The sequence below is a fragment of the Schistocerca nitens genome, chromosome 6, assembly GCF_023898315.1.
Source record: "Schistocerca nitens isolate TAMUIC-IGC-003100 chromosome 6, iqSchNite1.1, whole genome shotgun sequence".
Taxonomy (NCBI): Eukaryota; Metazoa; Arthropoda; class Insecta; order Orthoptera; family Acrididae; genus Schistocerca; species Schistocerca nitens.
The window spans coordinates 496,842,667-496,859,378 of NC_064619.1; the positions used below are offsets into that span (position 1 = coordinate 496,842,667).

A 16,712-nucleotide genomic window follows, 5' to 3' on the forward strand; every position below is an offset into this window, starting at 1 on the left:
CTCTTCATGGCATCCGGCAGGACCTGTTGAATGTTGGGAATGACTCCACCTGATATGCACATGGAGTGACCATTGGCTTTCTGCCCCTCCTAGCAGCCATGTCCCTAAAGGGCCCCGTAACACGCCTAACATTGGAGCTCCCAACTACCAATAATCCCACCCTCTGTGATTGCTCGGTTCTTGCAGGTGGAGAGATTTCCTCTGAAACAGGAAAAGCGACTGCATCTGGCTGAGGGATAGTGTCAGCCACAGACAGCACCTGGAACCTGTTTGTTAGACTAATTGGGGAGGCCTTATATTTGGCCCCTGGTAAGTCTTTCGCCACCTGCCCTGCCCCAAGGTGACTTCCCACTCGACCACTGGTGAGGGTTGAATGTCAGTACGGGAAGTAACTGGACTGATCATTGGTGCAGACTGATTGGAGGACTAGTGGATTGTGATGGACCAGTCCCCACAGCCATCCCACAACAGTGATGCCCATCCACTGCAATCTTGAGCTTTGTAACAGAAGCCATCACAGCCTGAAGCTGAGAGCGAAGTGTCACCAACTTGACTCGCATCTGCACACAGCAATCACAATCCCTATCCATACTAAAGACTGTGAAGAATTGCACTACATGGACAAACGAATGACTATTGACGGGCACTAAGGAACTCTGCTGTAAACACTGACGAAAACGCAAGAACTGTGTCTAATAAATTACATTAACACATAGGTTCAAAAACCAAACTACCAGAGCACTCAGGGGAGACAAAGTAATTTACTCCTGATTAAGAATTTGTAATATGTCACAAAATAGGTTTACTTTCCAACACAAATGAAAATGCGAGAATTGTGTCTATTAAATATTAAATCAACACACAGAAATTCAAGAAGATGAACTACCAAAGCACATGGCTAGGAACTCGTAAACTGTCACAAAATCAGTTATTTCCCTGTTGCTGCATATATATCAGTCAGCTGCTGCTGCCTGACTGTCTGACTAATGCAAACAAGCAGTCACTAGCTTTCAAAACAAATGAACAAATGACTATATACACGCACTACAGAACACTGAAAAAAATATCTTCTGGTAAACCTTCCGGGATGTAAGGTCGTGGTTCCGGAAGGTTTACCAGAAGATATGTCATCTGATCGTGAAAGCCTTCATACTGAAAAAAATGCAAGAACTGTGTCTAAGAATAATCTTACTGTATTGGGTATCCATTCAACTAATTTGGTACCTGACTAATATCTACATTATCTTGCAACTAGAAATGGGTTGAAATGGTAGCATTTCATAAATCCATATTATGTGGCAACTAAACACACTTCCTGAGAATGGTTTTTCATCATGTTGTGAAAGGGTAGGCGCAGGTAGTGTATGCTACCCGCCACATGGTTGTGGTACACAGGTTCTGTGCATGCATGCACTGGATGGCCACCTCTACTCGCATATCAGCTGTTTGCCCATCTGTGCCTGTGCTACCCTGGCTGCCCACTGTTAGGAAAACAACCTGAAATGGCCTACTAAAGCTGATGCATTGAGCAGTCATTAGCCACATAAGCAAGTTTGTCTGAAAGCTTAGAAAAGGTTTGTTTCCTCTGTCTGAAGTAATTCACACACACACACACACACACACACACACACACACACACACACACAGTATATGGTTACATTGTACCTGGCTTGTAGTTTCTAATATTAGGCTTATTAGCTATTCTCAGAACTTTTTATCTCAGTATCATGTTCCTTGTTAAAGTTTGTAAAGATTTGGGAATGTTGTGATATTATTCCTTGAGTCAAGATTTTCATAGCTTTGCAGATGTCTTGTTCAAGTCATGCTCTTTTCCATCGTCGTATCAGATGACGTGATACTGTGCCACTGAAGGAAAGATGCATCTTTCTAATGCAAACTTGCCATAATATTAAACTGTGACCGTTCTTGCCACAAGCAGATGCATCATCTGGTGTGATGGTTACTAGATCATAGATGTAGGCTTCTTTTTCACCAAAGTATATTTATCAAATCATTCTACACGATAATTTCATCATTTCTTTGTTTATTTTAATATTACTGTGTATGACAAATGTATTGTCATTGAGAAAAGTATCACTTAATGGACTTTACCGATTTTTTTCAATTTCCGTCTGTTGGTATACTTTGCTTAGTGCATCTGCTGTTCCTTCAGGAATGATGAATTTTCAATTCACTGGAATGAAAATTTAGATTAAAGAATACAGTGTAAGTCAATAAGGTATAAAAAAATTTGTATACTCCATTTGACTGCAAAAGAATGAATACTATTTAACTGTAATGTTGGAAAATCCATGAGGCCATTCACAGACAATAATGTTGTCTATTGGGAGGTTGCAGAGACAGAAGACAGTAGAGAAATACGGGAAGACGTGCAGACATTCAACGATTGGTTCAGTGTCTGGTATATGTCCTGCAACAAGTCTCTACTTTCATATGTTAATTTCAAGTGAGCAACAGTTGCTTCCTCAGTAGCAAGATCATCTTGTGAAATGTTCGCTGCCATCAAATGCAGCCTTGATTCAAGAATTGCTTTCCAACACAAAGATACGCGTAGCAAGCAATAATGGTATACTGTGGCTGTACACTGTGTAGTATTTACACAGCAGATCCACACAGAGCAGTTATGCAGCATTTTTTATTCAATGATGATTTGTAGATTACCTTCCCAAAAGTATGCAGACAATCTTGACTGCATGTCATTATTGTTATAATAAGAAAAAAAATAATTATTTGGTTGATATACTATACATAAGAGTTGCATTACAGATTCAGCTGTCATACTGAGCATTCTCCTTTACTTTGTGTAACTGTCCCTCATAGAATTGCATGAAATTGGGAAAAAAGGAGTAAGAAATGAGATGTATGTTGTCTTGAATTTCATTATAATGTGCACCCTAGAGTATTTATGTAATACAGTTAAGAGATTCATTGGACATGAAAGGCTCATTCCAATTTGAAAGTTTTATTTGTAAATTTACATAGTGTCTATACAGTGACACATGAATGTCACATCATTTGTGTTTGAAATGTAGTATCAGATTCTTGTTTGTCTTTGTATCATATTTGTTTACATCAATTTAGCCATTTATGTTTGCTGCAACAACGTGTAATTCAATTTTCCAATTTCTAACAACAGCTAGAAATTTAAAAAAAGACTTATCACTTTTACCAGATAACACATTTTATACTCAATATATTTTCTTGTGCTTTCTGACATTAAGAAGTTTCTCGTGTGCTATCACACTAATATTGTCATCAGATAATTCAGTCCAATTTTTCAATCACATATAAATCCTCCCCCCTTCCCCTCATCTTGTAATAATAATTTCCCTGTGCAAGACCTGTCCCATACATGCACCCACCCTCACCTATTGAACCCTATCACAAGCACTTTCAGTGTGCTTTAATTTGTGACAGCAACCATGACACATGCTACAACTAATGTGTGTCTTTTTATGTGAGAATGGCAACTAACCAGCAATCAACTCTCGTGAACGCGACTAGCCACAAACAGTTGGTTACTGAATGTAAAGTTAGTAGTGTAATGAGGTTTGGCAACCGGTACAGCTATTTCAATACCTACATCTCTTGGATCCTCCCCTCCCCCCCCCTCCCCCTTTCTTCACCCACTGCAATTGTTCCACTGACCTGCATTGACGGAAACTGTCACTTCCAAACATCCACTATCCTCTCAGTCCACATGATCAAAACATCTATGAGGGTCACTCCAAAAGAAATGCACACTATTTTTGTAAAAATACAGTTTTCATTCTGCTTGTGTGAAAGTTTTAGTGTATAGATACATCCTTCCCGCTTATCATCAAGATGGCTGCTACACTTGACGTTCGTCAGAAGCAATGAGCTGTCATAGAATTCCTGTGCTGTGAAAACGAGACAGTGTGAAACATCCACAAGAGGTTGAAAAAGGTGTATGGAGATGCTGCTGTTCGATTGCAGTACAGTTAGTCGGTGGGCAAGCAGGTTACATGACGAAAGTGGGCACGGCAATATTGAGAATTGTCCTCGCAGCAGCAGGCCTCGTACTGCACACACTTCAGACAATGTGCAGAGAGTTAACGAATTGGTGGCTGCTGACAGACGCATCACAGGAACGAATTGTCATGCTACATTGGGATAGGAGAAGGAAGTGTTTGCAGAATACTGAAAGTGTTGGCATTAAAAAAGGTTTGTGCCAGGTGGGTTCCCAGGATGTAGACAGTGGCACACAAAGAAACAAGAAAAATGGTATGCAGTGAACATTTGGAACAGTACAAGAATGGTGGAGATGAATTTCTTGGAAGAATTGTGACAGGTGATGAAATATGGCTCCATCATTTTTCACCAGAGACGAAGAGGCAATCAATGGAGTGGCATCATGCAAATTCACCCAAGAAAAAAAAAATTCAAAACCACACCTTCTGCTGGAAAAGTTATGGCTACAGTGTTTTTCGATTCTGAAGGACTCTTGCTTGTGGACATCATGCCAAGTGGAACCACCATAAATTCCGATGCATATGCGACGACACTGAAGAAACTTCAAGCTCGACTGAGTCGTCTTTGACCACATCGGCAAAAGCAGGATATTTTGCTGTTGCACGACAATGCACAGCCACATGTCAGTCAAATAACCATGGAAGCGATCACAAAACTCAGATGGACAACACTGAAACGCCCGCCTTACAGTCCTGACCTGGCTCCTATCAGCAATATTGCTGTCGCTGATGCACCAAATGTCATGGAAGATCTGATCTGTCACAGAACCTTCAAAAATCACTGTAGTTAAAATGTTTGCCACTGCAACTTCATGACACCGTGGTCATATAACTTGAGAGGTTTTGTTCAAGATGCCAGCAGTCTCAGAAGCCTATGCTCACACATTTTCCTGTGTTCTCCTTTACAACCCTGACACCTCATGTCCCAGTCTTTCTCTCGCATTCATCTTCTCTCTCTCTTTCTTTCTCTCTTTTCGTGGGGGTGGGCGGGGGGTGGGGGGTGGGATGGAGTTTGTCTTATAATGACGAAAGATGAAGGATTTTGTGTTCTTTAAGTTTATGTGTATGCCACCCATAATTCATCTGAAGCTGCGCTTTGCCTGTCCTCAGCTTTTCTCTATTATTCCTCTAATTTTATTTAAAATGTCATTGCCCAGCTAAGATATTACCTCTAACAAGCCTATTTGCATACTATTTTTGTACTTAGTCATCCGATGTGGAAGATCATTCTGCAGTGGTTAATAATTTTAAAGCAGTGCTCATGACTCACATGGCATCATTGATCACTCAAAACTCTTTCTGATTACTTTTGGTGAGATAATGTGTAGGCATATTATTAATGTTCATTATGAAAGAATTCTGATATAAACAGTTCTAGCCTGTAAAGCCTTATTTCATATGACCATAATATTAAGTCAGTCTTTCTTCTTTTTGACCAGAAAACTACAGGCTTGATACGAAGTATGAAAATCATCTAATCGTCAAAGTAGCATTGGTTTGTATTAAAATGGCTAGTTTGTTCTGCTTGTGTACATTATGCATTTTTTTCATTATCAAGTGCTTCTTTGTATTGGTTGTAATAAATTTGCAATCTGTATTGCAGAGACAGTCGTAGAGTTGTCAGCTGTTTGATGCTTGTCATTTATCACTTTGCAATGTTTACAGTATTGTTGCTATTGATGTTATTTCAGCAGACTGTATTTTGTTGCAGCAACATCCAAAGCAAATTGAGTTGTGAATTATTCAGTTTATTCTGCATGATTCTCATAAAATGTGAAATTGAGTGTATAATTTAGTAAATGTTAGGCTCAGGAAGGATTATACAAAATATTTGTGATTTTGATATTCTGTGTGGAAGAAAATATTCGCATCTCCCTCAGTTCAATTTCATTTTGCTTGATAATGTTTGTTAGTCAAGCTGTTCTCAAAGTGCTTGACAAATACATTATCTCCTCAAATATCAGATGCTGATAATGAAAAATTGTTGGTGCATTTCACTCATGCCTATAAATTCAAAAATGGGTGGCTTATCATGATAATGAGAAGGCTTACCGGATAGCAACATTAAGAGTACTCGCAAAAGAAGTACTCCAACTTGAACGACTAAAACCAAATTAAATATTGTTTTAAAACATGAAGATACTACCAAGACTACTTAGAACTGCCACAGCAATTCCCCTGGAAAAAAATGAATCTTAAGCATTATTGAATTTAAATGAACTATATTGATTAAAATTATTGTACACCGCAAAATCATTTAATTTAGTACATAAATTTCAAATTGTATAAACTTTGCAAAAAAGTGAAAATGAAATAAAATGTATATTTTATTGTTTATGGCTGACTGTACATTGTTTTTAATATGATGTGATAAAGAACAAATTATATTTACTCCTCATTATTAATTATAAATAAAAGAAAAATGTACAGTTAATAGTTGAGAAAACATCCATTTTAAAGGGATGTGTTTCATTATAATTTTACTTTTCATTTCCTTGTTTTGATAAAAGCAAAACTCATTAATTATGCCAATGAAGTAAACTTTAGCAGCTCCTGTTATATTGATATGGTAACTAAATGTGACCATAGTTTTTTATCATTTTTAATTTCCCGAAAGTACACTCCCAAGGTGTCACAGTCACTGGCATTCAAGACTGCTACAGTTGCAGGTTTGAATCCTGCCTCGGGCATGGATGTGTGTGATGTCCTTAGGTTAGTTAGGTTTAAGTAGTTCTAAGTTCTAGGGGACTGATGACCATAGATGTTAAGTCCCATAGTGCTCAGAGCCATTTGAACCATTTTTCTCACTGGCATTGTCATCAGTATCCTCAAAGTTATTTATATGTTTACCCAAACATCTCTTACACCCACCTTCAAAAATCTTCAAAGTAGAAAAATGGGAAGCCGCATCTGTGCTGTTAGTCAGCACATTGACATGCAGCTTAATAATTCAGTGATAGTGATACATCAGATATGTTGTGACCAAATAAGGAGATGATTTCTATAGTGTTGGTATTTGGGAACTTGGCTTGTAAAATTAATCAAAAACAATAGTTCATTTTGAAAGTAAAAGTCTGGAAACAATTAACATGTTGACTGCATTATTCTTAGTTCTGGATGTTTCACTGCCAAACCAGGCTAGGCACTTGTTAGGTGTGAGACTCTGCTTTGGCTGCTGGCAGTCTCATGGCAGTCAATGTGTTAACAGCTAATGTTCATTGAAACACTCCATTCACTAACCAGATTGATGTGTAATGAATAATGCAAATGAATGGCGACAGTACAGTGATGGAGAAAAACAGAGCATCTTCATGTTACAACAGACACGTTAATCAAGACAATGTGTGGTTTTCTGGCTGGGCAGTCATGTAGACTTGCCTAAAACCCACCAGCAGGGCAAAGTGGACTTAATATACTTTGTTCATCATAAGCTGAACATGGTGTCAGTATGCCTCCTTTGATAAATGAACTATATGGAACTGTGTACAAGATGTGAGGCAAAATAGTAACACACTAAGTGCACTGTTGTCACTCAAACTACGAGGAGCGTTCAATAAGTAATGCAAAACATTTCTTTTTCTCAGACAATTTCAGTTGAAAAAAATGTAGAATTTGTTGTGGGACATCGTGAAATAGTCCCACTTCAGCCTCAACAGTCTGCTAAAGTTCCGATACATGGTGGTGATATTAGGTATGTATCTGTAACAGAGGAGATAAATAGCAGACTAGCACTAGCAAAAATGGTATTCCTGACCAAGAGAAGTCTGCTAATACCAAATATAGACCTTAATTTGATGAAGCAATTTACCAGCCCTGGTGGCCATGCAGTTCTACACGCTTCAGTCGGAACTGCGCGACTGCTACTGTCGCAGGTTCAAATCCTGCCTCGGGCATGGATGTGTGTGATGTCCTTAGGTTAGTTAGCTTTAAGCAGTTCTAAGTTCTAGAGCCATTTGATGAAGTGATTTCTGAGAATCTATATTTGAGGCACAACATTGTATGGTAGTGAAACATGGACTGTGCGAAAACCAGAATTGAAGAGAATCAAAGCATTTGAGATAGGGTGCTACAAAAGAAAGTTGAAAATTAGGTGAACCTGTAAGATAAGAGATGAGGAAGATCTCTGCAGAATTGGCAAGCAAAGGAATATATGGAAAACATTGACAAGAAGAAGGGAAGGGATGATAGGACATGTGTTTAAGCCATCACAGAATAACTTCCATGGTACTAGAGGGAGCTGTAGAGGATAAAAATGGTAGAGAAAGACAGAGAATGGAATACACCCAGCAGCTAACTGAGGACATAGGTTACGAGCGCTACTCTGAGATGAAGTAGTTGGCACAGCAGAGGAATTGGTAGTGGAACGGGACACATCAAACCAGTCAGAAGACTGATGACACAAAAAAGAAACGGAGATGCATTCCAAGCAGAGGGGCAGAAAACTAAAACATTGCAGATATTCATACGTACTTGCAGAATGTCTATGAAGATCTGGCAGTGAACAACAGCACAGTGAGTCATTGGGTGAGGTGTCTTGTCATCATCGCAACAAAGTCACACAAACATGGCCGATCTCCTGTATGCTGGTCAGTGCGCACGGTCGTGACCCCTGCAATGTTGGATTGTGCGCACACTCTCATTTGAGGTGATCGGCACAAACATTTGCTGCTCAACTGGATGTCTCTATTGGTAGTGCTGACACTGTCTTCTGCCAGTTGGGTTTCTCAGAGACATGTGCCTACAGGGCTCCTTGTCACGTAACAAAAGATTATTAAGATCAGCAAAGGACCATATGTGTGGAATTGCTTGTGCATTACAAGGCTGATTGTAACAATTTTTTGTTGAATACTGTCACATCGTCGCTTCAAACCAGAAACAAAATGAGAATCCATGGAGTTGCTTCTCACCACCTCTTATCGAAAGAAAAAAAATGAAAGCTTCACTCCTATCTGGTGAAGTTATGGTGACAGTCTTCTGGAACTTTGAAGGGGTTATTCTGTTTGCTGCCCTCAGGAAATTGAAGAAACGACTTTAGCACCTTCAAAACCACAAAAATGCAAATGAACTTCTCCTCCATGCCAGCGCAAGTCCCCACACAAGTCTGTGCACCCGAGAGGAGGTAACAAAACTTCTTCATTGGACTGTTCTTCCCCATCCACCCTAAAGTGTGGATCTCACCCCCTTCCAACTTTATCTGTTTGGCCCAATGAAGGATGCACGCCACAAGAAGCAGTATGAGGGTGATGGGGAGGTCACTGATGGAGCAAATGTTGGCTCCGATGTTGACCAGTGGAGTTGTACCGTGCTGGCATACACGCCCACCCAGGAAGGTGGCATAGGGCCATTGCATTGAATGGAGATTATGTTGAAAAATAGGATTTTGCAACCAAAAGAGAAGGAAGTAATATATAACCAACCTGCTTTCAGGAATAAAGTGTTATGCATTATGTATTGAACACCCCTTGTATGTTCCATAGTGTCCATTATTTCTTGGTTCTGTGACAGTATAGAAATTACAGCATGCATTTACAGTCATGAGCTGAAGGAAAGTCTTCTTCTCATAGGCGGAAGACAGGACCATGAGGGGTATGAAACATCACATACCTCGCACAGTTAATTTGTAAATTGACCATGCTCCCCCTTCTTCTTCTTCTTCTTCTTCTTCTTCTTCTGTCTTTTCTTTTTCCCACCCTCAATATAGCTGCACCCTTGGCAGGTGTCTATCTCACCACCTCTGCAGTATGCCTCTGGCAGAGATTTGTCTGTTCTAACACACATAAAGATAACTTATCGGTAAAACTCTGCATTTGTGTGCAATAGATCTTTGGCTTGAAGGTTATAAAATCTTGAGACTACAGAAGCCCAAGTCACAGGTTACATAGCAGTCATAAATGAGATATTAGTTGACATAAAGCTAAACATTTCATGAAACTGTGTATATTAACATACCCACCATTTGCTCTGTCATATTTCCCAAAATATAAGTTCCATGTTGTACGTTCTTCCCGTTTCATTACTGAAGTGCAGATGTTGAATGTTGGTTAACTGTTTAAACACAGGATGCACACTTGACAAAGTCAACATGTAGGCATGCTACATCAGTTTTGGTGTCTCTTCAATTTATAGATCATTATCAAGAGCCACTGTGATCTTGTTATCCAGATCTTTGACCTGAGCTGTTCCTTTCTTCTGTGTTTTAATCACTTAAGTGAAACTACACATTTGCACTTCGAAGAAAAATAAGGTTAGAGTGTACAATGAGACATCATCCTCTGTTTTGAGAAATATGATTCTTTAAATAATGGTTGTGTTGACTTGTACTTTATTGTTTCAAGCAAAATTTTAGTGTTTCGCCAAGTGGTAATTCATTCAAAACTCTTATGAATCTGTTGACTGTAATTGTTAGTTGCTCATTGTTCTTTCTTCAACAAATTATGCCTCTGTAGCCATCATATTTATTTTCCTTCAAACATCTATTGCACACATATGAAGAGTTTTAGATAAATGACCTTGATGGGTGATATATCCATATTTTAAGATAATTTTTATTTGGTTTTAGCCGTTCTAGCAGTGATCCTTCCCATTTGTGTGTACCATCTGCACCAAACAAAATATGTATCATGTAATTTATAAAGTGTTGCTATGAATTCTTTATTTGACATTAATTCCAACTTTAAAAACTAAAAATATTGTTCATAATTGTTTCAAAATGTCTGCATACAAGACAAAGAAAGCCCCATAACTAGTAACGCCAAAAATTAAAAAGCTTAGCAATTATTCAAGTGCATATAAGCAAGTTGATTTCTCATATATTTAATATACTGTTGCAGAGATTTTATTTCAAACTAGTAACTTGTTCCATGCAACTCCATTTGGTGTAGTTAGAACTATTGCAGTTCCATATTGCTGTGCTGTTTATATGTAATCCCTTTTGTTACACATGTCAGATTTAGATTATTTTGTACCCTCAGGTCATAATGTCCTTTAAAAATCTCCTTTCTCAAATTCATGTGACAAGAAAATTTCATTGTATGAGTAAACTTATATTTAAATAACTACATTATCAAAATATCCACGGGTGTACTGCCGGTCTACAGTGTCCACGGGGCACAATATTTCGGCGATCGCCATCATCAGGTGAACTGACGGACTGAGCTCCTGTGAACGTGCCGGCACGGAGATCCGTACACTATGGCTGCTCAGGGGGAACTGGGTTCGGTCGCGGCTGCGGCCGATTTAAATACCCTCCGCCCGCGGCGCGCTCACTCCGCCGTCCGCGCCCCGCGCCATGGTCGCGCGGTGGAACAGATTGCGACGGCGTCTGAGATGACGTTGGTGTGATGGCTCTGTCCGCCGTGGTCGTCACAACTATACATTTGCTCGATGTTGTGACGACCACGGCGGACAGAGCCATCACACTGACATCATCTCAGGCGCCATCGCAATCTGTTCCACCGCGCGACCGTGGCGCGGGGCGTGGATGGCGGGGTGAGCGCGCCGCGGGCGGAGGGTATTTAAATCGGCCGCAGCCGCGACCTAACCCAGTTCCCCCTGAGCAGCCATAGTGTACGGATCTCCGTGCCGGCACGTTCACAGGAGCTCAATCCGTCAGTTCACCTGATGATGGCGACATGTATGATCGCCGAAATATTGTGCCCGTTGGACACTGTAGACCGGCAGTACACCCGTGGATATTTTGATTATCAAATACGCCGGGAGAAACTCAAGAATCACAACTACATTATGACATTGAGAGCATGATCTTTTTTTCTATAAGCCTTTAATATTATTTGGTTAAATCTGTTGTCCTTGAAGCACTTTAATACCTGGTAAAAGGATCAACCACTGTTATAATATGTGTGTGCGTATATCCACTACCTCTTGCAAAGTATTGGTAGTTGTAGTCTTAGACAGACATTTGCTCTACTCTTCCTCCTTCCTTCACCCACCACTTGTTCCCCAGCTTCTATTGTTGATAGACAGAGAATGGAAAAATTAGTTTGCTGTATAAGATAAATGCACCTAAATTACCTTAATTTTAATTTTGTTGTCCTTGCAGAATTCCTATCTTGACATTAGTTATTGAAGGGGTTTACAGATTTTAAAAAGACTTTATTACAGTCTTTATTACTATAGATCATTGTTAGTTTGACTCATCAGTTATATTCTCTTTTTCCCATTATCTCACATTTGATTTTATGAGTTTCTCGTTTATTTCATTAATTTCAGTCATAATTTGGCATTTCTTTTCATATTGCATTCTGCTGACAAATCCGACAGGCAGCTTTACAGAAGGAATAATAGGTGTCTGAGTCTTTTTTTATAGTAAGTAATGTTTTATTATAAATTGTAAACATTTTACAACTTTTCCAAATTTATTGACTTCCTGGTCTTAAATTTCTTACCATATTTTTCAGCAAAGTGTGTGGAGACCCATTTAATTTCACAGAGTGATTCCAAGCTAGCAAAGTATTAATTTTGTTGTGTTGTGTTAGTTGTTGTGAGATTTCCCAATGTTCAGCCAGCCATGTCCGAAAGAACAGAAACCATCTTCATTTATAAAATGTTATCTTTCTTTACCGTGTTGTATCAATATGTCTTTAGATATGTATATATTATTTAATTGTACTGTGACTCTTGACCTCCTACAATAAAACTTACAAGTCAGAAATTCTAATTGTCATAACATATTCAATGCTGATTTTGATGCATTATTGCCATCAACAGAAGTGAAATAATAAGAAGCAAAATGTTATGAGAAGGAAACTTGCTACTCATCATACAGCGGAGATGCTGAGTCGCAGATGGGCACAACAAAAAGACTCTCATGATTAAAGCTTTCAGCCATTAAGACCTTCGTCAACACTAGACAAACACATACACAGACATTCACGCACGTGCATGCATGTTTGTCTAGTGTTGACAAAGGCCTTAATGGCCGGAAGCTTTAATTGTGAGAGTCTTTTTGTTGTGCCTATCTGCAGCTAAGTATCACTGCTATATTGTGGGTAGCAACTTTCCTTCTCATAATATTGTTACATTACATCCTGGATTTTCCGTTGTTTAAAAAGGAAAATGTTTTGTCTAAATTTAATGAAGACATGTGTATATGCATGAATGTTGACAACTGTATTAAAATATAAGTACATTTAACTGAACTATATCATAAAGTGAAAGCGATGTTTGTTTCTATAGCCTTGGCACATCTTAACACAGACTAACTTCTATTTCATGTTATCATATTGTGCAGTGAAATTTACTTATATTTCAGTAAAATTATTCTTGGCATTTATGTATACAGTAGTGTTTTCTTTAGCTTTGGAGGAAGCTACTTTAAAAAATACATAACCCCCCCCCCCCACAACACACACACACACACACACACACACACACACACACACACACACACACCTGTTGATGACAGTAATACATCAAAACTGTTAATGTGGATAATTTATAATAATTAGCTTTGCTGACTTAATAAAGAAACTACGAAAGTTGAAGTGGCTTGCATGCCTTCCAACTGATATTGTCAGTCTTAGCACCCTATTTACAGCATTCATACACTAACTGATAGAGCTATGTGGCAAGTAAACTCTAATCATGCCATACAGCCAATTGGTAACAGGAAAATGCATTATACCTATGTCATTTGCGCAGATTTGTGGCTGTGTACTACCTTTTCTTGGCAACCTACATATGCACAGTGTACTATGAGGAGTAATACAAGCAGGAGACATTCTCTCAACTTAGTTTGTACCTTTCCTTGTGATTTATTGTGTTTGTATGCAATAAAAAGAATTGGCACAAATAATAGGAAATCTTCCTTTTACAACTGATGAAAAGTAGTCAACTTCAGATATTTTGTCTCTTAGACTACTGTGCTATCCAGACAGACAGACACAAAACTCAGACTGTTTTACACCAAGCTTGAGGCTTGATTTCCAATTTGTGATATTGTTATTACTAAATGCTTGGGCAGTAATCCATATGTTTGTAATTTTAAGTTACATAATTTCTCTGTGCTGAAAATTATGCTTTAGAGACATAAATTACCAGGTTTAACCCTAATGATGCCTAACATGAACTAAATTTGTTGCTCAGTTTCAGACACTTTGTAAAATGCTGGCTTTGCATCTGATACAGCAATGTTTCAGATTTTTTTTATGAGTATTTCCTTTCTTTTTTATTATGTCAATATTCTTTACCATGTTTTTATTTTTATTATGTTATCCCTTTACTGTACTAAAATGTGCAGTTTTAATCATAAAATTCAGTTCATTTGGTATTATGAATTCTGTGTGATGTATTGCTTGCTATTTCCATTTTACAGTGTACAGAGTAGATGTCTGTTGTGAAAGTTACTGCTAGTCTGTAAACAGTATGTGCACTTATGTGTATAATATTGTGTAGTGTTTACATAGTGCTATATCTTTACTTTTAAAGTTCCACACATTTGAAATTGAAGACATTCATAATCAGCTGCCAGTTTTTTAAGTAATCTCCTTTCATTAAATCTGGCATTTAAAATATTAATATCAAGAAAATCGGTTGTAACATGAAACCCAATCTCAAAAACTACTAGCACCATACATATTATTGTTTCTTATTCCGTCACTATGCAGTGCCAAAAATGCAGTCAAAACAAGTCTGGAAGTTATGAGACAGCACTGACAGATTGAAATTCTGTGTATCATTGTGGGTACTTCTGGATAGCTCAGTTGGTAAAAGTACTTCCTATGACAACAAGACTCCAGGTTCAATGTTTGATCTGGCAGTCTTAATCTGTCATGGACTGTTTTTACAATGTTTACTTCTCAGACAAGTGGAGACACATTTCATTTTGTCCTACATCCCTGAGATGCTTGTAAAATGAGGTAGACAGAACCCTTGTGACTTTGGAAAGTAGTCACCAGATAAGATATTTGTAGTTGTAAGTACAGTAGATTGATCATAAACAGTTTTTAAAATATGAAGCATTTGCGGTGCCAATTCTCTGAAAGTGTTTAATAATTGCTGTTTTTGTTAATGTGAATTAAGAACAATTTTATAACTGATATTTCTGTAACTGATTGGTCTATTTAGTAAGATATTAATAAACACATTCCCAGTAGAGGTAGTGTCTCTCTCCATCAGCATTAGTCTGTGAAATAAACAGTAATGCACTAGATGTGCTGTTACCACCATGCATTCCTCTTGCTGCATAGGCAAGTAGAACATGAGAACAACAACTGACATATACGGGGTGTTACAAAAATGTACGGCCAAACTTTCAGGAAACATTCCTCACACGCAAATAAAGAAAAGATGTTATGTGGACATGTGTCCATAAATGCTTAATTTCCATGTTAGAGCTCATTTTAGTTTCGTCAGTATGTACTGTACTTCCCCTATTCACCGCCAGTTGGCCCGATTGAAGGAAGGTAATGTTGACTTCAGTGCTTGTGTTGACATGCGACTCATTGCTCTACAGTACTAGCATCAAGCACATCAGTATGTAGCATCAACAGGTTAGTGTTCATCACGAACGTGGTTTTGCAGTCAGTGCAATGCTTACAAATGCGGAGTTGGCAGATGCCCATTTGATGTATGGATTAGCACGGGGCAATAGACGTGGCGCGGTACGTTTGTATCGAGACAGATTTCCAGAATGAAGGTGTCCCAACAGGAAGACATTCGAAGCAATTGATCGGCGTCTTATGGAGCACGAAACATTCCAGCCTATGACTCGCGACTGGGGAAGACCTAGAACAGCGAGGACACCTGCAATGGACGACGCAATTCTTCGTGCAGTTGACGATAACCCTAATGTCAGCGTCAGAGAAGTTGCTGCTGTACAAGGTAACGTTGACCACGTCACTGTATGGAGAGTGCTACGGGAGAACCAGTTGTTTCCATACCATGTACAGCGTGTGCAGGCACTATCAGCAGCTGATTGGCCTCCACGGATACACTTCTGCGAATGGTTCATCCAACAATGTGTCAATCCTCATTTCAGTGCAAATGTTCTCTTTACGGATGAGGCTTCATTCCAACGTGATCAAATTGAAAATTTTCACAATCAACATGTGTGGGCTGACGAGAATCCGCACGCAATTGTGCAATCACGACATCAACACAGATTTTCTGTGAACGTTTGGGCAGGCATTGTTGGTGAAGTCTTGATTGGGCCCCATTTTCTTCCACCTACGTTCAATGGAGCACGTTATCATGATTTCATACGGGATACTCTACCTGTGCTGCTAGAACATGTGCCTTTACAAGTACGACACAACATGTGGTTCATGCACGATGGAGCTCCTGCACATTTCAGTCGAAGTGTTCGTACGCTTCTCAACAACAGATTCGGTGACCGATGGATTGGTAGAGGCGAACCAATTCCATGGCCTCCACGCTCTCCTGACCTGAGCCCTCTTGACTTTCATTTATGGGGGCATTTGAAAGCTCTTGTCTACGCAACCCCGATACCAAATGTAGAGACTGTTCGTGCTCGTATTGTGGACGGCTGTGATACAATACGCCATTCTCCAGGGCTGCATCAGCGCATCAGGGATTCCATGCGACGGAGGGTGGATGCATGTATCCTCGCTAACGGAGGACATTTTGAACATTTCCTGTAACAAAGTGTTTGAAGTCACGCTGGTACATTCTGTTGCTGTGTGTTTCCATTCCATGATTAATGTGATTTGAAGAGAAGTA

At 39.1% G+C, this 16,712-nt stretch overlaps 1 protein-coding gene across 1 annotated transcript in view; it reads left to right on the forward strand.

Annotated features, from left to right (window-relative positions):
* The window catches only part of LOC126263661 (anoctamin-8), a 179,159-nt gene that overhangs the window by 131,038 nt on the left and 31,409 nt on the right, over positions 1-16,712 (forward strand). Inside the window, exon 10 of the mRNA XM_049960770.1 lies at positions 5,453-5,508. Within this exon, the coding sequence (XP_049816727.1) occupies positions 5,453-5,508 (56 nt within the window). The remainder of the gene's footprint in view (positions 1-5,452; positions 5,509-16,712) is intronic.